General features: G+C 44.4%; 1 protein-coding gene and 1 long non-coding RNA gene across 2 annotated transcripts in view; one reads left to right on the top strand and one right to left on the bottom strand.

Moving 5' to 3' along the window:
• Window positions 1-719: 719 nt before the first annotated feature.
• Window positions 720-27,926, top strand: part of MAMLD1 (mastermind like domain containing 1) — an 87,072-nt gene continuing 59,865 nt past the window's right edge. Inside the window, exon 1 of the mRNA XM_064159584.1 lies at window positions 720-978. Coding sequence (XP_064015654.1) covers window positions 925-978 — 54 coding nt within the window. The 5' untranslated portion in view covers window positions 720-924. The remainder of the gene's footprint in view (window positions 979-27,926) is intronic.
• LOC135184077 (uncharacterized) lies at window positions 899-3,285 on the bottom strand. The gene is made up of 3 exons (XR_010305852.1): window positions 3,181-3,285; window positions 1,992-2,287; window positions 899-1,178 (listed from the first exon to the last, which is right to left on the bottom strand). It is a non-coding gene; the product is annotated as an uncharacterized LOC135184077 (long non-coding RNA).

Raw genomic sequence — 27,926 nt, 5'->3', positions numbered from 1 at the left:
AAGAGGAGGTACGATTAGGTTCTCAGCTGTCAAAATTAATATTCAGAGGTTGCAGCTTGTAACAAGCACATTTAAAGTCATATGAGAAGTACATGGTTTTACGGCAGGTCTCTATTCCGAGTTGTATCTGTCTTCACAATTACACGTACATAGCACGGAGGGGAAAACCGAAACAACTCTGCTGTTTCCTTCTCGGTAACCTGAGTTCACCTGTGTGAGAGGAGTTTAACCCTTTTATGAGTGTTAAGAGTGCTGAATATTGTATCGTAAGGGCATAAGGAGACAGGAAAGACTCTTAAGAATAACCGAAACCTTTTTACTTCATGCCTCGGGCTCTCTTTTCAGTGATTTGTACACTTTCGGGGGAAAAAATGCCACTAATCGCCAGTGTCTTTCCGAGGTACCCTACTGTGGTACTAAAAGAACTTGAAGCTTTGCAGAGAAGGCACCAATCATGCTAAGCAGCATTTTACGTGTTAAAACACTGGCTGTGGGCTGCATGATTTTCGCCTTCATGCACAGAAGAAAATAAATACAATCCTCGGATCTGCGAGGTTTCTAGTTTCTGGAGAGAAGAACGTGCTACTTCCCCTTTAAGTCTGAAGCAGTTCTTGTGTGTGCGAGTGTGTGTGTATGTGTGAGAGAGAGTGTGTGTGTCTCCTCCTCTTTGAGTGACACAGCACTTAGATATGCCTATCAGTAACTTAAACCCCACAAACTCCACCTTCTAAGTGAGGAAGCTGTGGGTTGATGGAAATGTAGTGAGCAGATTGAGACAGACAGTGAATCATTAGCAAACTGCAACGCCAGGATGAACTTGTCTGGAACCTAAAAGGAGAAAACCGTCTGAGAGTCCTTCGCAGTGCTGGGTTTTGCTAAATACAGCCAAAGTGGATCTAAAAGCCGGTTGATCCCCAGTCCAAGATGCTGCTGGTTTCCCAGCGGGTAGAAGCACCACGCATGGAGCCACATATTCCAGTAAGTAGCATTTGAAATCGATATGTACTGGAAAAGTAGGAGTTGCTTTAAACTGACTTAGCCACCCTCGGAAGAGTTGCTGGCCCGGACTCGGCGCGGCTGCAGCCGGGGCTATAAAGTTTGCAGAAGCGGCTCAGGAAAGTGCCCACCTTGGGCGGGCTCTGCCCAGCTGGTTGGTGTTTGTAGTGGCTGCGCCGGGGCTATGGAAGAGAAGGAACCATAAACTTGGGGTAAAAAATTTCGCTCTCCGTTCCGGTAAGAGCAGATGCCAGTCCAGGGCGAGGAGGGAGACTATCGAAAGGAGGGGGTCCGCGGGCTTTAAAATGGTGGTGAACAAGGTGCTCTCCGGGGCGGTGAGCTCTCCGGCACGGCAGCGGGGCAGCCGGTCTGTGGCGGCGGAGAGGTCGGCTCCGGGCGGCGGGCGGGCGGACAGCACCCGGGGCCGCTCGGTGGGTTTTCGTGTCATCGCTCGTGTGGCGACGCTCGGGGGCGAGGTGAGGAGAGGAGGGGGTGGGGATGCTGCCGGTGTCGGCCCCGGGGCGAGTGGAATGCGGGAAGTGCCGGTGCGCCCAGCGCCGCGGGATCGTGCTGTCCCCGGGTACACAGAGCCCGGACCAGAGCGGCAAGGGGGACAGACCCTGCAGCGCTGGGGCAGCCCTCTGGGAAGGGTCACATGCGGAGGGGCCAGTGCCGGTCTGTGTTATTATTTAATAACTCCCGGTATTTGCACTGGCAGCGGCGTGCCGGGTTATTTTGGGAGGCTGAAGCGCACGTTATATAGGCAGGATTTTGAACAAAAGGCTCCGCCGAGCCCAAAGGAGCCCTCGGTTGTTCCTGAAAAGTGTGGAGCCCAGCGCTCAGCCTCCGTTTTAGACTAGGGTGCGTGTGTTTGTGTGTGCCCCTTTCTCCAAACGGGAGTAGCCTAAAAGTGAGGGAGATGGTGCAAACGCCGCGCGTTTGACGCTCTCTCGGAGACTATACATGTATTTGAAATAAAATGCATGCTGACTCACGATTTAAACTGCTTTGGTTTCTCATCCTGTGATTAGGATCGAGGGTTAGAGCAATTGCAGGGTAAACAAGGCGCTCGCTGACTCGGTCCCACGTCTTCTCCCGAGGCAGGGGCTGCCCCTCTCCCCCAGTCAATAGGCGATCCCTCCTCCCGGTCCCTCCTCCGTCGCCTTTCCCGGCCTGTTGCTCTGCTCGGGGGAGCGCCGAGGCCGAGGGCAGCACGGCTTTTGTTCGGCTTTGGCTGAGGGGGTGCTGTCACCAGGGTGACTCTGAGGGATCCCGGGGAGAACGGCCGTTTCTGGAAGAAAATGGGCTTTGGTTTCCTTTCACACCGCCTGCCTGTCCCCTCCCCCCCCCCCCCCCCCCCCCCCCCCCCCCCCCCCCCCCGGAACAATAAATTAAAAGGCCGCTTTTGTTTTTCACGGTGCTCCCGGCAGGGCGGCCGGGGGGAGGCGGCGGAGCCCGGCGCTGGGGTGCGGGGGACCCGGAGGCGCCGCGGAGCCGCGGCCCGGCGCGGTGCCTGGTGCTGCCCCTGGTGCGGCGTGCGGACGCGCGGTCGCCTCGCCTCTTCCCGTCGGAAGCAGATGAGCCCGTCGGGCACCGGGCGCTGGCATGGGTGCTGCAGGAAGAGCCTGCCGCCTACTCCGGCACCGGGGGACACCCCGCAAACCCTCCCCCGAGCAGCCAGCGGGGAGATTAACTGCGTCTGGCCCCTTCCCCGAGCCGGGGGCGGAGGCGTCGGGCTCCCCCCGCCGCCGCTCCGGCCGCCTCCCGCTGCTGTGCAGCCGCCTCGGCTCGGAAGGAGGGAGGGAGGGGTGTGGGAGCGCCGGGAGGGGCGAAATGCGCCCCCTGTTATATAATGTGAGTGTTTCCCTGCTTAGCCCTGTAATCCCCGGGTAATACCTAATGCCCGTGCCTCGGGGAGCCGAGGGGCAGAGGGTGGCTGGCCCTCCCAGAGCTACCCCTCTGGGCCGAGCTGATGGGGAAATAAAGCTGCTGATGTGCGAGATGGACCATATGGTGCTTCTAGGAGAGAGGGAGCCGGAACGGCCTTGGGCCTGCCGGACCCAGCAGCTGTTTGCTGCCCCCAGCCCTGGGGCAGACGATCGGTTCCCCGACACCGGCTCGGCGGCTGTGCAGTGGCATTCCCCGGAGAAGCGGGGACTATTGCCCTCGGCGTATCCTCGTTACCTCCAGAGCAGGCTGCTGGCCGAAGCACATTGCTGTGTGTTACCGTGCGAGCAGGATACCCGGGGGTGGTGCCGAGTGCTCCGAACCGAACCGTTCAGGGGAAGCCGCCTCGTCCGGGGGCTGCCAGCCTCCGGCCGCACTCTCCAGGCAAACGCAGGCAAGAGCAGTCGGAGCGAGTTATACGCTGGCACCCAAAAAAAAAGCAGCCATCTAGTTCTGGCACTGACCATTTTCAGTTTTCTCTCTCTGCCATATGTTTGGAAGGGGTGAAAGAAAAAAAAAGGCAATTTGGGAAAGATGCTCTCAGCTGAAGGAAGGAGGTGGGCCGAGAGAACGAGAAACAAGGAAATTCCATGTTAGGAAAGCATTAGCAAGGGGTGACTTCTAATGTTTTCCTGCCACTGACGTTGACAGTGACACATATGTGTGGGTTGAAATTGGAACGTCACCGAGTTTTTAAACTCAACCAGGAAATAGTCTGTTGCTCAGGGATAAAAAACAAATAGTATCTATTGTAAGGCAGGTAGCATGCAGTTAACAGCTCCTCTCAGTGAGTGAAAAGCTGTTTGATGGTTAGACCAGAGCAGCTCAAATTTAATTTAGCTTAATTTAGCTATTTTACAGGGGTTTAGGAGGGGTTGTTTGTGTGTTTCTTTTTTCTTTAATACTTGAGAATCAGAAAAGCAAATATTGATAGGGCTTCACTTTTAGTGCCTTGTAGCTAAGTAGTTTGAACCTGTAAAATCTCTTGGGTTTTTGTTTGTTTGTTTGTTTGTTTGGGTTTTTTTAAGCTAAAGTAATGTTGAAGGGTTTGGGAAGGATTAGTAATTACAGGACACAGTTAAATTTTGTGATTTTTTTTTTTTTAATGGCTTCCTGTTACACAGGGAGGAATGTTTTATAAATACAATGTGTTTGGTTCTTTTACTGACCTTGTTACAAATGCTACTGCGTGGTAGCATTTTGAGATTTAAAATGAGATCAGGGAGCTGTTGTGCTAGAGGCTTTCTGAATGTACAGGAAGATGTACTGTGAGAGTTCATGATCCAAGGTGTCAGGCTGACACTCCTGCCCTCAGTGACAGGTGGCTAACCTGCCTGGGTGCAGCAGTAAGGACAAGGATCAACCTGGGTCCTGGCTTCATGAGTGACGAAAGTTAGGAAGGCAGAAGGTAACACAAGGGCAAGGACAACAGTAAGTAAAATCTGTGAGTCGTCCTGTAGGTTAAGTACAGTGCAACTCACTGGTTCCCAGTCATTTAATCAATAAATGTTCTATGTTACTTGCTCCTCTGATGAAAGTTGTCTTAAAATAACTTTTATGAGTACATAGCCATGGGAAAGTGAAGTAAATCTTGCAGAAGCTGTGACAAATGGATTTATTCAAACTGAGAGATGGAGTACTAGAAGGTTGCCTGAGCTCATGAAATAGGGGAAAAGACAGGATCTCCAGGTTTTCATTGTTCCCCTCCTGCTGGCTGTTTCTGGGCGTCAGCCTTCTTCAGCATTTAGGCAAAGGTGACTAGAAGTTAGGATTCATTAGCAGCTGGTATGGTCTCCAAATAAAGATGGCTAAATCAGTTTAAATGATGCTGGCACCTCTCCAAGGAATCCTCTTTGTATCTGACACGTTTGCTACTCACTTCTTTAACAAACAATTAATATTATATACTGCTATTTTTCCCTCTATGGGAAGAGCAGCAGCGTAACTCATTAGGAAGGCTTTCTACCTGATGTTCCAGTTTGACTCACTATGTTTAAAAAGCAAAGGGAAAAAAAAAGTATTTTGGACTGAAGGAAGCAGAAGACACACCAAGGCTTTGCATTGAACTGTTTTATATCAATATTGATTTTTTTTAAGGGGGTTTGTGTTATAAAGAGGGAGCTTTTATCCCCTTGAGCTCTTTGGCAATTATCTTCCTGCCATAAATGTTGATACGCACATAATGGATGTAACTAAAAAATCTCCTTATCCCAGCAGAAAAGGCTGACTGTTTGTTGGAGCAGAGAGAATGCTGAGAGTGTGAATAGACAAACCCATATGTCGCTGGTGAGAGAGATAAATGATGGACGAACAGGAGTTGGTTACTATGGATCAGCACAATAAACCAATTCCCATCATACACCTCTCTTAATAATATACCAGTTTCAATGCCATTGACGGGTAACCTAGGTAGCACCAGTCAACTGTAAGTTTTTCAACTGTTCTTTTATACATCTCAAAGAACAGTTGGGACTGTTCTAATTTTTTTAGATGTTGAGTGCTAAAATTATGCAGAACTTTCTTCCTTGCCAGTAATTTTGAAGGGGAACTTCAGAGCATTGCTCTAACATGCCAAATGTGCACAATACTGTTGTATACTCATAGTGAGTTTTGTTTTCTGTGCTTGTAAAAGGAGTGCACTCAAAAAGGCAATTGCTGAACAAATACGTGAAGAAACTGTTTAGGTGTTTAGTGCTACCCTCATTAGTGGGAGTTTAGATTGGACTGGATATTGGAAGATACTGGAGAATTGTTTGAAGTGAAAAAAAAAAAACCACAAAAGAACAATACTGTTTATTCTTAAAAAACCTGGCAGCCCTGCAGAATAGGCAGTGATCAATAACACAGTTTTAACTTTCTATAGGCCATTTCAGGGCTGCCAGCAGCTGAAGGGAAGCTTGGGAGAACAGTCTGTGCTTGCATCACAGTCTCCTTCCCCTGTTCTTTATTTTTACTGCTACTGCTTTGCACAGAAACTTGAAGTCTTTGTCAGTTAAAGGCTTCACTTTATGTCCTTGTCTTCTGGTGGGTATTCATTGCAGTTGCTATGGACCAGCCTGTTAGCTCTGTTAAAAATGAAAGTGTATCTCCAGGTGACAGCATAGGCAGGGCTATGGCTCTTGGGATGTGACTCCATCGTTTTCAAAGTCACCAGTTGTGCTACCAGAGAGTGGTGCAGTCAGAGAGGGATAGCTAGCAAATGTAAATGAGCTATGGAGAATCTTTATTCCTCTGGGAAAGCCTCTTCACCGATAATAATTTTCAGTTTTTAAATGAAAGAAAATACAGTTCTAAGTCGTTCATCTCCTTAAGGAGGAAAATAGTTACTTAATGCAACATTTACCCGCAAAATTGCAGTTGCTCTTTTCAGAGCTGTTTACTTCGGGGTGCATCCTGGATGATCTGAAAGGTGTTTGTGAGGCCAGGCAGTAGGACTGAATAGCAGTCCTTCTCCTGTTGTGGCCCAGCCTAGCAGTCTTTTTTTTTCAGTAGGTGAGACTCAGTATTGATTCTAGAATTAAGGACTCAAGGAATACCAGTCCTTCTCCTGTTGTGGCCCAGCCTAGCAGTCTTTTTTTTTCAGTAGGTGAGACTCAGTATTGATTCTAGAATTAAGGACTCAAGGAATACCAGTCCTTCTCCTGTTGTGGCCCAGCCTAGCAGTCTTTTTTTTTCAGTAGGTGAGACTCAGTATTGATTCTAGAATTAAGGACTCAAGGAATACCAGTCCTTCTCCTGTTGTGGCCCAGCCTAGCAGTCTTTTTTTTTCAGTAGGTGAGACTCAGTATTGATTCTAGAATTAAGGACTCAAGGAATACCAGTCCTTCTCCTGTTGTGGCCCAGCCTAGCAGCCTTTTTTTTTTCAGTAGGTGAGACTCAGTATTGATTCTAGAATTAAGGACTCAAGGATCTGTGTTAGATAGTATTGTCCTGCTCTGGCAGGTGGATTGGACTCGATGATCTCCTTGGGTCCTTTCCAACCCCTAACATCCGGTGATCAGGCCCTTGAGTAGGGAAGAGGGGTTTTTCTGTGCCCCTCATCCCTGCTAATTCTCACCTCTTGGAAAAAGGAAATGGAAGCAAAGCAGTGTGAAGGACATTGTGGAACAGCAGTGTCCAAAAGGGGTAGAGCAGAGGAAAGAGATACGGGTTTCCTTCCTCCCCTCCCAGCCACACAGGCCAGCCAGCTGGACCAGCTGGGAGATGTGGGCTGTGCCCAGAGAGTGCAGCCACTGGCTGTTTCCGTGGGGCCAACAAAGTGCCAGTGGGGCCCAGGCGTGGGAGATGCAGGAGGATGTGGGATTTCATATAGTCCTTCAGTCCGAGCGCTGCCTCATCGCTACAATGAGCCATTGATAAGCGCTGACCTGATTAAAGGGCTGTTGCGCACGGGAGGCTGGGGTGCGCCCCAGGCTTCGTGCGGGGGCTGCCGGGCTATCCAAAATTGCTCTTTGGGGATGGGTGGCCGGGCTGAGCAGGACGAGACTGGAATTCACCACCGTACCCTGTCCAAAGGGAGGCATCATATTATGACTTGTTGGAATCTGCTCTGCTTTTCCCTGCAAGGTACTTGGCAGTTTTATTGATAAAGAAGTGTTACATAAGTACCCCATCAGACATGTCCTAATTTGTTAATAATTGATGGTCTGGGTAGTAGAGAAATACTGGTGGTGTTAATGTGCTCCTACACTGATCTGCAATCTCCACAAGCCCCCTGTTTTGCTTTTCCTTTACTTGTAAAGCCTTTCCACCACACCACCCCCTTTTTTTTCCCCCCTTTGAATTTACCTAGTGATACAACTGCAGGTGTCAGTTGTGCTTTCCCGTTCAGGCAGGGACAGCTGGGGGCTTATCCTGTCCCAGACGTGCTATAGATTACCTCGGCAGGGGAGGGTGTTAAATACATTATTGTTTCACCCCATGTCAGGCAATCTATTGAGTGGCATCAGTGTTAGCCCAGGGGGAAGCCAGTTTTTTGTACCTTCCACCTTCGGAGGTAAGATATAAGTGAAGTGGGATGGATGCTGTAGTGCCTCTGCAATTCCTGCACCAGGGCTTGTCAGTGTGGGAAGTCAGCACAGAACCAGCACCCTTTGGTTTCTCCTTCTCTGGGAACAGGCTGTGTTTGCATGGATTTAAAAAAAAACAGCTACTTTTGTCATGCCACAGCTAGAGAGATCGGAAAAAACATTTACTTCTGTTGACACACACCAAAAAGAAATAACTGCTGGATATCATCAACATGATCTGGCTGCTTCTTTTGTCTTGTGTTGGTTTACTCTTGCTTTTCTGTGGAAGTCTTTCTCTTTCTGGAACTAAGTATCTTAGAACTCTGAGCCGGTTTGGGAGTTACACCTATCCAAGATGTACTTGTATATTGTTTTCAGAACAACATGGCACGTTTGCTCTGTTGTGGGCAATGAAATCCATTACAGCATTAAAATCAGAAGCAGCAAGGTAGCTTTCTAGTTATGTTGTGAAATATAATACCATTGTTTGCCTTTATTAACGTCTCAGGGTTGATTATATGCTGGTTAAAAGCCTGTTCTGCTGTGAAAAAGGCTGTCTTTAATTTCAAGTGGTTGATCCTGATCAGGCAGTTAGAGCGGCTGTAGCAACAATTGCTCGGAGCTCTAAATCACATTTGTCACAAGATCTGCATGGTGCTGTTGGCTGCTCCAAGACTTACCCCGACTTTTCAGCCTTACACTTTGGTTGGATGGCAGTGGTGAGGGACTTGCCAATCTCGCGTGTTCTTTGTGCCTAATTCTGAAAGACTGGCAAGCTGTATGCTGTGTTTTCTGAAGAGGACCCAGCTTTACTAAGCTGCCTGTCTGTCAGGGATTAATTTAACCTCTAATTACTACATTTTCTTCACAGTTTGCTGCACATGAGCATGTTATAACAAAAGCACAAAGAAGTATGTCATTTTATTTAGCCACTACTCTGAAATTAATTTAGGGGGTATAGAGTCAGATCTGACACACTTGGTGTTAAAATAATTGTGCTGGCATTAGAATTAAAGTACATAATCTTGTTGTTTCTAATGATACAACAGTACTAGTGTAAATAGAGTTGTTAACTCGTTAGTCATAGCCACAGTAATAGAAATGATATCTAGTTGCAGAGAAATGCTCAAATGAGCATGGAAGGAAAAGTTTCCCCAGAATAGTGCATGGTTCTCCCAACGTAACGCACGGCTCCCGCTTGAATCCCTGCCACCATTTGGGTTTAGGATTATATCCCTAAGAGAGGTTCATTGATTATTTGTTTTGTTTTGTTTTGTTTTTCCCAAAAAGAGGTCTTCCAAGTTGCAAGGAGCAAACATTTACAATGGCTTGGGTTTCTTCCAGCCTGGGGAATGATTTTTGAGTGTTTTTCTTTGGTGTAACACGCGGCGTCTTGGGAACAGTACAAAAGGCCATATGTCCTCTTCTGCTGCTCACACTGACATCAGCAGCACACGTCCTGAAGGGAGGGGCTGAGCCTCTTTCTGTTACGAAACAGGACTTCTTTTTTCTTTTATAGTTCTGTGTCCCATCATATTTACAACAGAGGTTCTTTTTTTCTCCCTCCTTTGGGAAGGTTTGGATTGGGAGTTGCAGCTTATTTGCAGTTTGGGTAAATCTATTTAGAAGGATTGTTGCTGTTACATAAGAAATTTGCAGTTGCTGTCTCTTCGTTCTGCCCCACGTTCGTCACCTCTGAGCGGGTTTGCTGAGATGGTACTGAAAATGCAATTTCTCACCTAGGGTTAAGTCTGCAGAATTTGTAGAATCATAGAATCAGTCAGGGTTGGAAGGCACCACAAGGATCATCTAGTTCCAGCCCCCCTGCCTTGAGCAGAGACACCCTACCCAGGCTGTCCAGAGCCTCATCCAGCCTGGCCTTAAACACCTCCAGGGATGAGGCCTCAACCACCTCCCTGGGCAACCCATTCCAGGCTCTCACCACTCTCCTGCTGACCAACTTCCTCCTCGTGTCCAGTCTGAATCTCCCCACCTCCAGCTTTGCTCCATTCCCCCTAGTCCTGTCACTCCCTCATGGCCTAAAAAGTCCCTCCCCAGCTTTTGTGTAGCCCCCTTCAGATACTGGAAGGCCACAAGAAGGTCACCTGGGAGCCTCCTCTTCTCCAGACTGAACAGCCTCAACTCTTTTAGTCTGTCCTCATAGGAGAGGTGCTCCAGCCCTCTGATCATCCTCATGGCCCTTCTCGGGACACGCTCCAGCATCTCCACATCCTTCTTGTACTAGGGGCTCCAGAACTGATGATTGATTTCTGATGCAAACAGAAGATCAGCTGTTATTTTTTATGTCATGTATTTGAGTTACAAAGCGTGGGCCCAACCTAGCAATTCTCCTTCAGTAGAAACTGTAACTGTGTTTGATGGGAAACTTCCCCCAAAGATGTCTCAAGGTCAGGTAGGACACAGTTACCAAGTCAAATCTTGTAGTCTCTTTATGAAAAGGAGAATTAATGTGGCATTGTTGTCCAGGCTTGTGACAACAGTGACACAGGATTGCCAAAAGGACTGACGGAAGGTGATGGATGATTGATTCTCTTTACAGTACTAGATCAGGATATTTCTCTCAATTCTTTCTTCAGTTCTCTCAATTCCCAAACTGTAACCAGTTACTGTAATTATTTACTCTAATTACTTCCAATCTACAAGTAAATTGAACATAAATTAGGATCAGCTGAGGTACAGGATGGGATGGTTCAGTGAGCTGATGGTACGGAGACACTTGTGCTGATCAGTAGTTACACAGGACGGCTGTTCGATAGCTGTGTGTGGGAGTGGCAGGTCCCTGCTCTAATTTTTGTCAATATGAGTTTTCATAGAACAATTTGAAGCTTTTCTGCTTGTTACTAGCTGAGATCTTTAGGGACTCTTCACATAGTTGGAGATTCTATTCAAAACAAAGGCAGGTACACTTTTGTGATGGTTTGGGCTCTTACCCGCCCCCCCACACTTTGTATTTGCCCCAGCTAACTCAGATGGACCCTGGGAATATAGATGAAGCAATTTATTTACAGCTAGCAGAATTTACAAGCAGCTATTTACAATATATACAGTTATATACAATTATATACAGAAATATACAAAGGATAAACAATACAAAAGCACAACTCCCCTCCCAGAAACCTGAGTCCCCAGGAGGGGCTCTCAAACCACCCCAACACCTCCCCCAGCCCTCTCAACCTTACCCCAGTTCTCAGGAAGAAGAGAGGTGCAGCCAAGAGGTTAGGGAGCAAGGTTAGTGGGAGCAAGGTTAATGAGATGTGACCAGGTCTGAAGGCAAAGGCAGAAGAAAAAGACAAAATGGAGAAAGTTTACTTCTTCTTCCCAGAGCTCTCAGCGAGACTGTGAGAGAAGTTGACATCAATTGTTTTTCATTTCACTGCCTGTTATCAAGTTCTTTTACCAAAACATTCTAGCTTGCTTCTAACTATCACAACTTTACAACCCTCTGAGTGTGAATTAGTTTTATTTCTTTGCTTTGGCTGTAATGCCAGTGCAGGTGGGGTTTATTTTTATTATTTTCATAGAATCACAGAAAGGTTTGGGTCGAAAGGGACCTCCAAAGGTCGTCTAGTCCAGCCCCCATGCTGTGAGCAGGGACATCCTCCACTAGGTCAGGTTGCTCAGAGCCTTGTCAAGCCTGACCTTGAATATGTCCAGGGATGGGGCCTCAACTATCTGCCTGGGCAACTTGTTCCAGTGTTCCACCACCCTCATGGTGGAATGTTGGATGTTCCTAACATCGACTCTAAATCTACTTTTCTCTAATTTCAAGCCACTGCTCCTCATCCTATCACTGCAGGCCTTTGGAAACAGGCCCTTTCCCGACGCTCTTATGGCTCCCTGGAGCCTTCTCTTCTCCAGGCTGAACAGCCCCAGCTGCCTCAGCCTGCTCGCATAGGAGAGGTGTTCCAGACCCCTGATAATCTTCTGACCCTCCTCTGGACTTGCTCCATCAGATGTATGTCCTTCCTGTGTTGGAGGCTTCAGAGCTTGACACCGTACTCCAGGTGAGGTCTTGCCTGAGCATCAGTACCCTCCTCACATCACAGCATAATATATTCCTTTCTGCTGAAACTTCAGGGTCTGATGTAAGGGGAAACAAACTCTTTAAAGACAAAAATGGCATCAACTCCCAGGCATGTACTTTAATGTTTTATTCTCTGTCACAGATCTTTGTCAGTTAAGTTTGGGGCAAAGGTGAACAAATGAGTATTTTATGAAGGTATTTGTCACACATGGAAAGCTGTTTTCCTATACATGAGTAACATTTAGTATATAAGCATTTTCGTTATTATAAGAACAATCAAGAATGATATTTGAATAGTCTTAAGAATAGCAAAATGATCATTTCTTGTGGTTATCAGAACAGATACTGAGTTTTATTTAATTTTGTTTTGACTCCTTACTTTAAATCTTACCAGGATTTTCACATTTCCAAATTATCATGGAGAAGCAGTTTCTGAGTTCATGTGGTATTTAAGGAACCCAGTAGCTCATGGTGATGGCCAGGTGCTTTTAAAAGATGTCACTTTTTCTACTCTCTTAACATAGTTATTTTCTTTCTGTGTTGAGTTAAATAAAGTCACCCAGACTGAAAAAAACCCAAGTATATACAATCTTGCAGTCAGAAATACAGGCAAAAGGTTTTGATCTCTGACTGCCAAATGGTGACTCATTAAAAAGGAATTTGTGTTCCTCCCTTTTCAAAGGGTTACTCACTACCAAGCAGTAAATATCCAGTTTGGATGCTACTGCATTGAAATGCCTGACATTGTTGGTGTATTAAATCCAAACTCTGCAAGATTATTTGACCATGGACTCCATGAAGTTTTTGTTTTGTTGTTTGTCTCAGTTTTCTTCAAGCCTTACCTTGTCAGTCTAAGTACAGTCTAAAATGAAACAGGTTTGGATTTTAGTAACAGGGGACCCTTTCTATACTTTAAGCAGTGGGTCATTCAGATTATTTCTAAAGACACAGGACCATGCAAGTACTTGTTTCTTTCTCATTTTGCAGTGAGTAACATTAGACAAGGGCGTTGGAATTTATCTAACTCAAAATATTCTCTGTCTTCCACATCATGGGTTGTATGCTAAGCACTTTCTACTCTTGCATTACATAAAGCTGAAAATAAAATGTGCTGAAGACACACAAGTCAAAATCCAACTTAAGACATGCCCGTTTTCTCAGCTTCCATATTAATTTTGACTCTGTGAGCCATCTCCTTTTGTCTTTGTCTTTTTACCTATTCTGTACATTTGATGGAAGGGCACAAAGTCATATTTGAATCCTTCACCTCATCTCCTTCCTTTACTTGAGGATTGGTTTGTTTGAACTTTACATAGCATTGAGAGGATGTCTTCTCGGGTGCAACAATACTTGTGTTGGATGTGTAGCAGGAGAAGAGTATGTCCAGGCTTTTCAGTCTTTATGAGAAGTGAATCTTGGTCCCTGATCCCAGAAGGTAGATCAGTCTTAATTTCAAGTGAAAATCTTGCATCTCCAAATAAGTTCCTATGTCAGTTAGAGTTCATCATTCTTGAATCCCAGTGATGAGTGAATTCTAAAGTTGAGGGCAAGTGTAAAGGATGTAAGCGAAAATGCAGATGTTTCTCCTGATGCAGCTCTCCCTTCCCCTTCAGGGCTCCTACAGTCTGTCAGCTGTAACAGAGAGATTTGATTACTTTGTAGTGTTAAGCTAAAAGAATAAATCTGAGTGCCTTGGGAATGGGGAACCAATCCAACAATCAAAACTAAACAAGTTAATAAATGTGAAGCAATTCTGCATGGTGCTGCTGCACAAATGCTTCTTCCAGAAATGCTGAGAGGCAGCTGTGGCCATTGGACCAGTCAATTGGTGTAAGTATGTTCACTGTACACACCACCATTAATTGGATGCTGGGAGGTGTGCTCTATGTTTTGAAGAAATGTGTGTCTTCTGTTGGTTATAAATTATGAAAATCTTGAATCTCACAGGCTGAACCATTTATTGTTCACTCCTTTGTTTCTCAGTCATTCTAATATAGATGGGGAAACCTTGACTTAGTCTTAGTTGCCCTTTCTTTAGAATCATTCTGTCTCTACACATCATCTACAAATTCTCTTTTTCCCCATGTCAGCTTCTCTTTCTCCTACCCCGTCCCCCAAACATCTAGCCAGAAATAGAGCATTTGAGCTACTGTCCACACAGGCAGTTTGGAATTCAAGCTCTCTGGACTGATTTCTTCTGACACCCATGTGCCAGTGTACGTACAGTGTGGAGTCTGTGTTAAGGACAGTGTGCTCAGAAGTATTATGAGCTACAGCAGCAGTGTCAAGTGTTGTCAGTTCCACTACTTGCCTGTGTGGAACTGAGTTTGGATGTTGGTACTTATACAGATAAGGCACAGATTAATTACTGGAAGTCTTGTGCCAGCCTGTAGCATTAATTTTACCGTATCAAAGAATGGCAGATGAACAGATAACAGACTGATTCTGTCATCCATGACTCCTCCCTTTGGAGAATCTACAGTGGCAACTATGTGTCTTATTTCAAGATTTAAAAATGGTCACTCATTTTGCAGCCTTCAGATGGTCCAACAAACATCCTTTCATTGGCATTCACACCCAGAACAGAAACAGGTACAGGCCTTTGTGCAAGGACTGCAGAAAATGTACCACTGAGTGCTTTACCATCTGCTGCCCAAAGCGCAGTGAAGCAAACTGTTAAACTTCACATGGAGCTTAGGGCTTTATTAACTTAAATTACCTGTTGTACATGTTTGCAATGCCAAGAGTATTAGGTGGCATATATTTTCAAGAAGTACATGTTCATTATTAAGAAATGTTAAGCAATAGCATCGAGTGGTCATTTCCTTTTGGAGCATAGCTCTGTGTCTCTAGTGTAATTTGTTTGTTTATGCGTACTGCTGGATCTTGGCAAGGAGGTAGACCAGCGCTACAGGCACGAGCTGAGCTGCTCTGTGGTGCTGGCTGGCCCGGCTCTTAAGGCTGATGCTGCCCAAGCCACCGATGGAGAGCCAGAGACATCAGGACATAGAGGTGAAGAGGTCCAAAGTACAAGGAGGCAATGGTAGGGGACAGAGTGCAGGGATGGGCTGGGGCCAAAGCCAGAGCAGAGCTGAAGAGACAGAAGGAGTGCTGAGGAAGCTGGGCAGGTATCTGAAGGATGATGAAGGCACTGCAGGTCCAGGCTCACCTCAGGAAGCTTGGGATCCTTCATGTGCCTGGTCCACCAGGTCCAGCATTTCCTATTGCTTGCACTCAAACAGTGTTTCTGTGTTGAAGCTTGGTTTGTGCTCCTTCGATGGTAGCTTGCAGGCAGTGCGGTTGTTTTCTACCTCTGTTGTCTTTTTAAAGTTTATGAGTCTTGGTTTTCACTTGTACTCTTGCTTTCATACCTTCATTGTGATTGCTGTGGTGGAGAAATTGGACTTTTTTAGCAGCAGTGAGAATACGCTCCAGACATCTAACTCAGTGTTGCCTCTTCAAAGGCAGGCAGAGCTGTGGCAGGGAGCAGGCATAGTGCTGGGGCTGTGCACCTTTGATTGCCCTGTGATTATGGGCATGTCTTGGTTTACTTCGTTAGAAGGGTTTTCATTTGGGTGAGTGCAGTGCTTGGGCAACCCAGCTGCTGACCAAAGCACCCAGCTGCTGTTCAGGGTGCAGCTGCAGTAGTGCTGCTTGGCTTGGAGCCAGGGCTAACACTGGGACAAAAGTCACAGTATGTCTGTACTGCTGTCCTTGTGTAAATTCACTGGTTCAGGCAGAGATAGTGAAGACTGCTTTCACCCGGGTAACCTGCTGGTTACTGCTAGCAGGACAACTATGCTTGTGTGAGCTAAGTTTGAGCTGCAGAAGTTGCTTAAGACGTTAAGTAACTAATCTGGCACTTGACCCACATGAAACAGCAAAAATTCCCAGCGCAGTGTCGCTAGCCTTCCCTGGGCCAGCCCCGTGGGCACGTCTGCGTGAGATCAGTGCACCTCACTATGCCTGGAAAGCTGGTTCAGATGATCAGCTGAGCTGCTAATGAACCATCTTTCCAAATCTCCTTTAACAGAAATTTGAGATCTTAATGTGTTCTTAGATTCTGTCAGCCTAAGACAGCAATGTTCTCTTTTACAGCTGGCTCTGAAGCATTCTAGTTCCTCCAGAGTAAGGAGACGTAATTCAGCGTTCATAAAGGCAGACAGGAAAGTACAAGGTTCTTTGGTTCTCTCTGAGAGCTTTCTCACACGTAGAAAGAATGAGTCACTCGACATTTCATTATTGAATAGGAGCTGATTTACAAGTGTGTATGCCCTGAGATGAATGTCGGTGGGTGAACTCTACTACAGTTTCCTCCATGGTCATGCTGTAAATGGGCTTCAGCCAGTTTGATGTAATTCATTCTGTGACACTGTGCTATTCTTTGAAATGGTAGCATCATCCTTCTTATGATCTTCTGAAGGCTACCAGACCGATTAACATGGGAATTCTTGACTAGCTTTAGTTCAGCTCTACTACTCCAGGAGAGCATTGTTCCTGAATTGCTCAAAGAAAGACTCTTCAAACAGAAATCTAAATCAGTATACTGGAGATCCTGTTGGTAGGTGTGGTGACTATGATTGATATTTACCTGATGCCTTTCATCTTCCAAGTGCTTTACAGAGAACAAGCATTTCATCTTCACAAAAGGTGCATGAGTTGAACAAAATAGGTTGTAATGTCTCCTCTTCGTTAATAAAGGCAGGGAAACTGAAGCAAAGAGAACGTAGTAGTAGTTTGCTCATGTTTGCAAAGAAGGCTGGTGCAAAACTGTATTTTTTTTTGTTTCTCTTTCTGTGTCCAAACTGATGTTTCTTCTTTGTAATAAGAAGCAGATAGAGAAACTTTTGAGTAAGAACATCATAAGAATTTAGGAAGCAGCTTAGCAGGTGCTGCAGCTTCACCTGTGGCACTTGTTGAGTGATGCACTGTGCTCCCTTGGTGCTGCAATCCCTCATCCACCCTTACGGAGGGATACCCACAGGTGACTGATTTGAGTTCCCCAGCATCTGTGGACCTTTTCTTAGGCTGATACACTGCTTGGTTTAGTCACAGGCCTGGCTGGACCATTGGAAACATAAGCACATGTAGAGATTTCTGGACTAGAAGAGTTTCTGCTGGAGTGAATTTGATTAGGGGCATACATGTTTTTAGGCAACTCAGTTGACTTATTGAGATGTTCTTTTTGAGATGTATTAGAAAGTGCTCGAATTACATTGTTGAATTTTAAGCATGGAGGTCTCCCATTAATATGGAAACATTAGTTCTTTACCTTTGGCTTGGATAGGGCTACTGAGGGGGCTTGATTAGAGTGTATGCTCAAGTACATTGCTGAATCAGGGCCCTAGTTAACAGCAAAGGTGTCACTCGCAGCCGCAGACTGGCAGAGTTGTTCAGGGCCCAGAGGCAGTTTTTGAATTAAGGAGTTTCCAATCAAGATGAGTCAATGGACAAAGCTTAACATCTGAGAAAGTTCTTATCTGAGAAGGCATCTGACCTTTTGAAAGAGAAACCTCCTTTGTAGATGCATACCAGTTGTGTGCCCCCTGGATCAGATCATAGTCGGTTGACTGTAATAGAAATCCTTACCTGGCAAGGCTGTGCTGGACTTGAGCTTCCTGCCCTCTGTGCAGGGAAGAGCAATTGTGTTTTAGTTCCTCCAGTCCCACCTTAGTGAAGGAAGAGGAGATGCCCATGCCTGGAACTGGAATCTGCTCAGAGATGGTGGCTGTGAAAGCCACTTAATTTACTCTGGATTTGACTGTAAATCCAGTCTCCTATTTCACGTGGAGTAACGATTTTCATGCTGCAGTGAGGAATCACTCCTCGAGAGGAAGGAGACAGGAGAGCAGAGGAGTGCAGCCCTGCACCCCGTGTAAGGCCACGGTTCAAAATGTTTAATTAGTTGTTTTGAAACGGTGGCTCTTCTCCTTTGAGGAAGGAATGATGTATCAGCAAAAGCTGACCAAATTGATGTAGCAAATCAATTCTATGGTAATCCGTTTATTTAAACTTTGGTACTTAATTTTATAAGCTCTTCTCAAGTGTTCCTGTGCTCCTGTTCATTAGGCAGTATTCTTTTATGCTATTGCTTGGAGGTTTGTGCTGCAGATAGCAAAATGACCAGGACATGCCACTTGAAACTGCCTCTAAATGTAATTCAAGCAGGTCTGCAATAATAGTGGTAAAAGAAGAGCTATTTAGTAGCATTATTAATGGGCAAAGAGTTCAGGCAGGATTATGAAAAAGTAAATTTTTATTAAGAGTGGAGGAGCTAGAAGAATGGACTGATTGCCCCGAGTCCTCTGGGCCCTGGAGCAATCAATTTCCCTTTCTAGTATTCAGTTACTTGCTAATTGTATTGATTTTTATCAAATATGTGTACAAATCAATTTTATATTTTAGTGCTGTTAAAAGCTTCCTCCCTTCCTTGCAGGCAGTGCTGCTCTGATGATTCTCGTTGTCTTTCTTTATTTTAATGCGTTTATCTTAGTGCATATTTTTGTTAGGGCACACATGTTTTTTCTTTAGGGCGTTTAACACTCTAAAATCCCAGGTAGGGATTTTCCCTAGCTGTTTAATGTTGGACCAAATAGGTGTCCCTCGGACAAAATCCCTGCCAGCTCAGGGGAACTGTCTGCTTAAGCAAAAACTGCAGGAAAGAGAAGTGGTGTGTTGTAAAACAGGTGGGGGCAAGTGACCATGTAGTGGTGACCCCCTGAAGATCAGGATGCAAGCAGTGCTAGCACAGGACATGTGTTGTGGAAAGACTGTAACTGGAAACAAAGAAGGGGATAAATGCTGAGCCTGATACGCTGTATTGAAGGAAGATTAAAATGAGGTTGAGCTGACAAAAATTAAACTCCTGAAACAATGCAAGCTTTAGTACGGCCTCCGTCGTTTGTGGACGTGGAGTCACTTGAGCTCTTCAAGTAAAGTGGATGCTGGAGACATCTCTAAGCAAAGTGAGTGTATTGAGCTCTGAACAAAACAAAACAACAGTCTCCATTTGTGTTTGTTTATGCCCATGGCAATTTAAATCGTTCCTGTCAAACGTACCTATTTTCTGAGCTAGCACACACTTGTGCTCTCCTTTTAGTGTAAGCTACAGTTTGGAGCTGAGCAGAATCTCTCTGGCTGCTGCTGTAAGCCTGAGAAATAGACTCTCATAACTGAAATGTTTGGGATATGTACAATGCTGCTGGAGATGGGGGCAGATACTTTCAGCTTTTAATGGTGTGAGCAGTAGTCATGAGAATAAGGAGAGTTAGAGCTCTGCTTTTTCACTTCTCTCTGACTTAATATTACACCACAGAGTTTATGATGCTGCATTTATTTTGTTCTTATTGCCAAGGCATTAAAAAAAAATCCCAACTGCTATCCTTTTCTTGGAAAGGGAAGAGGTACATTAGCAAGTGTCCAGGTATATACACACATCCAGCAAAAATACCCTTTGCATTAAGGAATCTAATACAGTGGTGGAAATGTAAAAGCATTTTTTGTTTTCCATTGATTACTTTGGTCTTTTCGTTGTTGCTGTTCTCCCTGGTTCCACCGATGTTCCATCCTTACACAGTGATCCCAGCTGAGAAAGCTAGCAGAAACCACAGGTATCTCAGCCTCTCCTGTCTGCCAATAGCTGCTCCCAAAGGCAGTGGTGCTGTGTGGTAGGAGAAAACATACCCAAACCCTCCTACCAGTTCAGATGGCATGTAGGAACCTAGATGGTGTTCACCAGGAGCCCACACGCAACAGCTCAGTAAGAAGCAGGTGTCTCTTGTGGCCTGTAATGTGGCTTTGCTATGTTCCCATGCTGCCACGGCAGCTTTTCTTGCTACTAGGTGCTTGAAATTTTCAGATCCAGTGCAGGCACCACAACCATAATCACCAGTGTAATGTTTTAGAAGCTGTTTGGGAGGAACCAGTCTTCTTCTCCTTTGATCTCTGTGTGCAGTGAGATTCCTCCCTGCATTCCCAGCTAGACAGAGAGGGACGGATTCTTCCTACCACTGGAAGCTGGCAGGCTCCGTAACCCAAAGGGCAAGGGCTGGGTGGGAGGAGAGCCCCTGCTAGTGCTGCCGCTGGCTCGGCATCGTCTGGAGCGCGTTTTTGTCATTAGGTTTATGCAGCACCTCTTGTAGGAGAAACCATAAACTGGATAAGCTGCAAGAGGGGTCATTATAACACAGAGAAGATAAATGTACCGGTTCTGCTGGAGGCTGTCCTCAGGCTGTTTGTTATGTGTCTCTAACACTGTCACTACATCACACACTTCCTCGATCTCAGTATTACCCTACAAGCCTGTCTAATGGGATCCTCTGTTGCTGATTCCGGCTTACCCTGACCTACTTCTTTCTTGTGTCCCAGCAAGCTGTCAGGAGCTATCAGAGCACTGGGAGCTGAAATAAACACTCACTGAGGGGAAAAGCAAGGCTGTCTCTAGTGAATTTAATTAGCTTTGTTTAACTGGCTTGTTTGCTTTGTAAATCACATCATTTTTAGTCAAATTTAAAGGATAAAAAAATCTGTAATTAAAATCAAATGATGCACGACCTTATTAAAAGTCAAGAGTTTTAGAAGTTCAGTACAAAAAGTCATTTAGTTTGTAACACATTTGCAGTGCTCTGCATATTTTAGGGGAAAGAAGGGTGAATTTGAGATGGTTTTGGGGTCTTTCTTCAGGCAGGAGGGGAAGTGTTATTACTATTGAGCCCATATCTTTACCCTTCCTTAAATCAAAAAGCAAAACAAACAAACAAGCCCTGTTGTTTTTTTTTTAATTAAGATTTGAGTGTTTTAATCAATATTGCAAGCTTCCTAGATACAATTTTTGAGTTCAAATGAAGATTTTTTTTTTTACTGTTTGTTTTTCTGTCCTCTGGCCCAAGCATCAGCATGTTACCCCTAGTTTGAATCTCTGCCATTGTGTGAGGCCTCGGTTTAAATCATGATTTCCCTTTGTACTTCTGTTGCATTTTTGAGCATTAGAACATTGCCATTTTTGCTCTGCCAGAGAAATGAAGCACTGACTCTGCAAGTCCTCACTGGGCTGAGTTTGCAAGTGCTCACAGTGTTTTTATCAGACAGTATGTTACGTCTTTCGGGTGCTCTGCTATATTTCAGCGTGGTGCATATTTCTTTTAACAATTGGTGTTCTTGCTCTTGTCAGCATAGGGTCTAATCCTCTTGCTATTGGAAATGATAAAAGCCCTATGAATTCCTAATATGTCTTATCAAAATCTGGCTAAAATATAAAGTGTCTGACCCCAACTTCTGATTCTTCTTCAGCAGAAATATATTTCTTCCTTGCATCACGCATGCATATTGATAGAACCTCCTGAGTACTTGGCTTATAGAAATAACACCCATCCTTGTGCTGAGCTGTAGCATGAATAGAAAAGGATTACAGGACCACTGAGAAAGAAATGGGTATGGATGAACTTGCAGTGTGCGATAGAGGTAAAATACAAGATAAAATGACTATCCCAGAGGACGAGAGGAATTCGAAATCTGTTTCAGGAAGCTGCAGTATTTCCTCCAATCCTTTGAAAAGGATGTAAGACTGGCCAACTGCACTGAGAATTACTCATGGTAATGATGTGATGGCGGAGCATAATGAGCCATCAATTGCTCAGTGACTTCTGAGAAGCTTGCTGACTTAGTGATCACTGTGAGATTTCAGAGAAGGAAAAGAGAAATGTTCTTTCCTTGGTAAGAGTCTTGGAGGTCTCTTGGTCCACTACAGCCTGTGAGGGTCTCTGCCAAGACAGAAGTGGAAGTTATATGGAAATCTTACTGAAAGAACACACTGGACGATTTCAGTGGTTTGACAAAATTGAATTAGAGCAAGGATATCCAGGTGAGTGGGGTAAACCAGTACCAAACTTTGAAAGTCATGTAAATTAGGTTTGCTGAGTTACAGCAGTGGGGAATGAGGCGAGGAAAGCTGAGACAACCCAGTTGAAAAATTCACCTATCTTCGATGACTCCAAATTTTCTGGTCTGCATTCAGTGAAGTGCTGTAACTCAGAAACTTTGCTCACATTCTGCAGCTTTACTGGATTCTCTCTCTCTCCCTTGTGGATTGAGCTCTTAAGTATTTTTGGCATCTGTAGCTGAGATGTGTAAGAGTGGGAGGAATACAAGTACTTCTCTTGGGTCATCACTCCAGAGAAAGGGAGTGAGGTGGATATCATGAAGCTTTTATCATAGGCATGGAAGTAGACATGGTTTATCATCTGATCCAATGTGAATAGGAAGAAAAATTTTATGGTCTTAATATCCTAGCAGGAAAGCGAGCAGTGAGATAGCAAGGGGGCTAAAGCCAATGCTCATTTGGACCCAGTAGCTGCTAAGTGCAACTCGCTGCAGCTGAGAACCGGGTGTGAGGACAAGGAGACTTCTGCACTGTGGGAAAGTGGGAATTTAGTGTGTTTAGCAACAAACATGATTAATTGAGGAATGCCTGTCATCTCTGCGATAGCACCCTAGTCTCTCCATTCATCTCCCTGGTCACAAGGGAGCGGAGCAGTAGCGCAGCTTCATGCTTGGAGGGCACGTTTGCTTATGGTGTAAATCAGGAGCCGAGAAAGGGATCTGTCCCGGCACCTCCCTCTGTGCTTGTGGAAGTGCCTGGCATGTTCTGGGCACCACTGTAATCTGAATAATAAACACTTAATTCCCAGCTCCTCATATTTGGCTGAGGTTGTTCTGTTAAATGATGCTTTGCTTAGAGGACGCAGAAAGGGGCAAATGTTCAGTAAGACTTGAGTCGTTTAACTTAAATCAACCTCCTCCTACCCACTATTGACATATCAAGAGAGCCAATGAGGCATGTTTAATTGCACATGCACTGAGTTTACAATTCGACTGCAGACAGTGATTTTTGGGGGGAGTTGTGAGGATGTTTGGGGGTTTTGTTTTGTTTTCCAACACAGCGAGGCAGGCTTTGATCCTGCAAGAGGTTTTATTAGCTGTAATACGAGCAGGGATAGTCTGAGGGTTTGGTTTTTTTTCCATTTTAAATGTAAGCAGAATGTTTTTGTCTTCTAGGTCAAATGATTTAATCTGATGCTCTAATGTTACATAGTCTAGCAATCCTTCTGCTTGTAATAAGTGACAAAAGTACGGCTTCATGCTTGATAAATGGGTTAACAGTATTCACAAGGCAGGTAATAGAAATCCATATTAATAGGTGGAAATTGGCTCTTGATGCCAGGCAGGATAGTCTAATGAAAGTATTATTGTTTTAGCTTCCAGCTCCTTTGGAAGCTGAAAACTAAATGCCTGTATTACATTCTTATTACCTATTTATCACACCATATAGCTGAGTGGATGTTTATTAAATTACATTCATGTTTAATGCCTGTTTGTATACTTTTCACTGTGCATGTTCTCAAAGGAAAATTTCTGGAAGTGTTTCAGAAACGCACAACTTTTTTCCATTCTCTTTTTAGAAATTAAAACCATTGTTACCAACCATCAATATACAATTGGCTTGGAAATGAAATTGTTTTTTGCTAAGCTGTAAGAACCAGCTAAACCTGCTCTCTTTCATTTAGGAAATACATACTCAAAAATCTGAAAAACATGAGGTGTTCTTGGGTAGTGTTGATTCTATTTTAGTCTTTGAAAATACCCCAGATCCCAAGAGTTGAGCTTACCTAGTTTCAGCTTTAATTTAGCATTAAATTGCTTCATTGGGGATTTTATATATGACCTTCTGTATGTTTGTGATTCTTTGGAGAATATTTAAAATAGTACTGAATACCATCAAAGATAAGAAATTATGAGCCTGTTTATTAATATACCTACTTAAGGCATTTCTCCAGCTCTGCATTCTTGTTTTCTTCCTAAGCAGCACTTACAATTCATTCCATCTAGATTAAAAGAGAAGGAGGTGGGGGGGGGAACCTGAAAGCCTATCACAGTTCAGATATTCCTACGTAGCTTTGACCTGTAGAGCACTGGGATTTCAAGGGCATTCTGCATGTTACAGGAGCAAAAAACAAGGAAAGGTGGGCTTGCATTTTCTTCCACCTGTAATAGTCAGAGCTCATCCCTCTCATCCGAGCACAGTGACCATGCGGCATGGTGGAGCGATGCAGCTTCAGATACAGCGTGAGTCAGGCAAGGATCGTGGCTGGTAGCCAAGGGCTCCTGGTTGCATCTCTGCCTCATCTGGTGGAGTCACACCACTTCCTTTCCTGACCCAGCGTCCTGCCTTGGTGCCTGTGAACTGCACTTGTAAAACCAGACAGGAGGGAGGCCCAGATTTTCTGGAAACTCTGCTTACTGGTCCTGGGCTGCAGACTCTCATGACTGGAAACTTGTGTCGGTTTATGTAAACAGTTCCAAATAAGAGGTTTGACTCCCACTCTCACGCTGGGAAACATCTGTAACATCAGAATCTGGAGTGTATGTTCTTGCACTTCACCAAGTTATTAGCAGATTATTGGCAGATGCCTCAGAAATACATGGGGCTTGGTGCAGGTGATTTTCTTGTGCTTTCAGGGAGCCTCAGCATCTCTTGCACCCTGATCATGCATGAAAGTAGCCCAAGTGCTGGTGAAATTCAAGGGCTCCTGCCTATGAAATCTTACTTGGAGGATCAGGCTATAAGGTCTGGACTAAATGAGAAAGGTTTTTTAGTCAAAGAGTTTGACTGCTCTTATCTGCTTGAAGTTTAAATTCAGTGGAATGTTGTATTGATCCTTCATTGCAATATGTTAAATACTGAAGTCTGACCCATGCTTGCTTGCTTATAGTAATAATAAAGAAGTGATAGCTGCTACACACACTTCGGCTCACTGCTGTGCAGGTAATAATGCAAACACTTTCACTTCTCTAACGAGTAGGTTAATCACTTGATCCCTTTTCTTAAACTTCTGATGCCACTGCCCTGTGAAGAACTAATCTTTGTCATTAATGCCTCCTGAAACTGTGCAATGAACATACTTTCAAGTTAGAGGTACTGATTTACATTATTAATTGAACAGAACAAATCAAAACACAGTTGTAATCACGCGAGCGTTTGGTTTTTAAATGGTGGGGAGAGAAACAATAAATCAGTCTCCTGGCATATGCACATCATATCAGAAAGTGTTTCAAACAGATTTTAGCAGGCTTATAGAGTTTTGATGTCAGCTATCTTGCTCTGGGAAATATTAGTAACATTTTAAGAGGCATTGCAAGTGTTCCTTCAATTTTATACATATAAAAATACATGTACACTAAGAAAAGTTAATGTGTGTATGTATAAATAGAGGGAAACTCCATCTCTGTTAAGCATTTTAGGTGCCGTGGGAACAAGGTCTTTAAACTGTTGTTCTTTCAGTTTTAATAACCTTAAGTTCCTTTTCAATACTTGCACCTTTGCTTTACCTTTGCGTTCACTCAATTTGATAAAGACTCTATGGACTAATTAGTTTCATTTCTGCTTATGGCTGAGCCCTAATAGTTTCCATTCTTTTGGCTCTTCAGATCTTGATCAATGCTTCAGTATGTTTGCTGTAGGCACTGCAGGGATTGACTGTTCCTTTTTCTGCACCCTAATAAAACACTTTATTTATTCCCTATTTTGTAGTGCCTTAAAATATGGATCTGTTTGAGTCGAAAAGTATGCAGTGCCTTCTTAAATCATATTGCTAGAGATGCTGCATTGGATCCTTTTTCTTGTAGTGTAACAATACCACTGAATTCATAGCAGTGGAAGTCACCTGAAAGGCATCACTAATACCACCCACATCTCCTGGCGTTTCTTTCTCTTGTTCCAGACATCTGTAAATGCACTGTGATCTTTTTTGCTTGTTTGTTTGCTTAATTAAACTCTTCAAGAGACTTTGCCAATTGGTCTTTGGGCAAGTGCTTAAGAAGATACACTTTTTTTTTCCCCCTGAAATAATTATCTAAGCCATCCCCCAGTTTGTGCATATTTAAGTTACATGAGTTTGGGTTCTATCCTTGGAAGTCAGCACAAAGTGCTTAGCACGATGGAGAACTCTTCTACGGTTTATGGTACCCTAGACAACAGCAAAACCACTTAGGGGTTTAATGTGTTTGGATAGGGAATGCCCAGGAAAACATATTTCTGAGCGCTGTGCTGTTTGTGAAGTCACACTGACGCACGGCCGAGGGCCCGAGGAAAAGTTAGGGAAGGAGAGAGCTTGGTGGTGCAGAGAGTGAAGGAGAAACTTGTCCGTGGAGCATTTCTGGGCAGATAGTTTGTCGGCTGTTTATTGATTGCGCAGGTCAGTGGTGAAAGGTCAACAGCTCTGCTGTGTCGGCAGATAAAGATAGAGGAATGGCATGTTGAGGTCACATTGGAAAGGAATTCAGTCACGCTAAAGAAAGAGCATTTTTAAACCTTTATTTACTCAAAAAAGGATTGTGAGGTATTGAGCCTGCACATTTGCAGCCCTTGAGTGTAAGATTAAGAAACCTTATTCTCAGTTTTCCCCAGGAGTTTCCCTTTTGCTTTACAGTCTTGTTAGAGTTGAACAATGTTAAAGTTTGCCACTGTCATTTTTTAAGCAGGCACTGTAATTCCTTGTGACTGTTTTTGTTTCTTGCAGAGCACGAGAAAGATACTTCTTTGTGCAAGGAAAAGTTACTCATTTTTTTTTTCCTGACCTACCAAATTTTTAAGCATTAATTCATTTTTTTTCTCTTTTTTCCCTCTAAATATCCATAGAGTGCTGAGCAGCGTTTATGCAGTATCAGTTGTGTTTTGTTTTCACCCTATTCGAAGGTAACTTGCATTTAAGAGCTGAGATTTAACACTCCTTGTAAGTTCTTTGTGTTCAGGACAAAATTTAAATTGGGAGGGCTCAGTTCCTATCTGATCAAGGAAGGTGCACTGATTATCAGCTGGTATATACTGTGGTTTCCATAGGCTGGGTAAAACCACTCCTTTTCATGTTTATTTACCTCTGTTAGGAGCCAGTTTAAATGGAAGCTAATTGGCCATAATGATGCTTCAGAAGAAGTGTTCCTGTACAAACAGTTTAAGTTCACACACAACTAACCCACTGCAGAATTGTGCAGTGAAGGTGTCAGTATGATATGGTTAGCTGTGTCCCAGGACTAGGAGTCAAAACACCTTCCAATAAGCATGGGGTTTTCTCTGATGCAAAGTCCTGGTCCAGACATTCTGTTACCAAATTCCACTTAGTCCCTTGAAGTGGTGCAAAGTCTCATCAATACCAGGAAGGATAACCTTGTTGAGAGACGCCTCAGACTACACCCAAACAGAGGGATTACCTTGTGGAGAAACATCTCTGACAATGCCGTGGCCAAGAGCATGCTTGTTTCCTTTGTTGAGTTTCATAGAATCATAGAATCAGTCAGGGTTGGAAGGGACCACAAGGATCATCTTGTTCCAACTCCCCTGCCATGGGCAGGAGCACCTCACACTAGATCAGGCTGTCCAGAGCCTCATCCAACCTGGCCTTGAACACCTGCAGGGATGAGGCTTCCACCTTGACAGCACAGGAACACGATTTGCCTTTATAGGAGATGTGAGAAAAGGTCTCTGTGTTAGAGGTGGCTGCTTTGACTGATTATTTTAATATTATCACTTATTCTGGGCTTCTAAACTCCAGAATTACATTTGGAAAAAAAACAAATTCATGTCTCTTTCTCAAGTGACTCAAAATCCCTGAGTTTATGATCAGGGTAGATTTTGTTAATAATATTAAAACTAATAAATCCTGCATGTTAGATACTCTAAGACTGCTCAGGTAGTTTGCTTCCCCTTGCTAGTGTTGATGGAAAGCACTGTGTATAGATTAACATTTCTGTTTCCATGCATTTCTGTGAAGACACTCAAAGCTGCCCCAGAGAAAATGCTAAGCAGCACATCCAGACACTGGGCATGGCCCCACCAGCATCCTTGTGCACCCTCTACATCACTACTGCCAGCTGAGGCT

Source organism: Pogoniulus pusillus, chromosome 19, assembly GCF_015220805.1.
Source record: "Pogoniulus pusillus isolate bPogPus1 chromosome 19, bPogPus1.pri, whole genome shotgun sequence".
NCBI classification, from domain to species: domain Eukaryota; kingdom Metazoa; phylum Chordata; class Aves; order Piciformes; family Lybiidae; genus Pogoniulus; species Pogoniulus pusillus.
The sequence above is the reverse complement of the archived record's forward strand: the minus strand, read 5'-3'. Positions and strand labels throughout refer to the sequence as shown.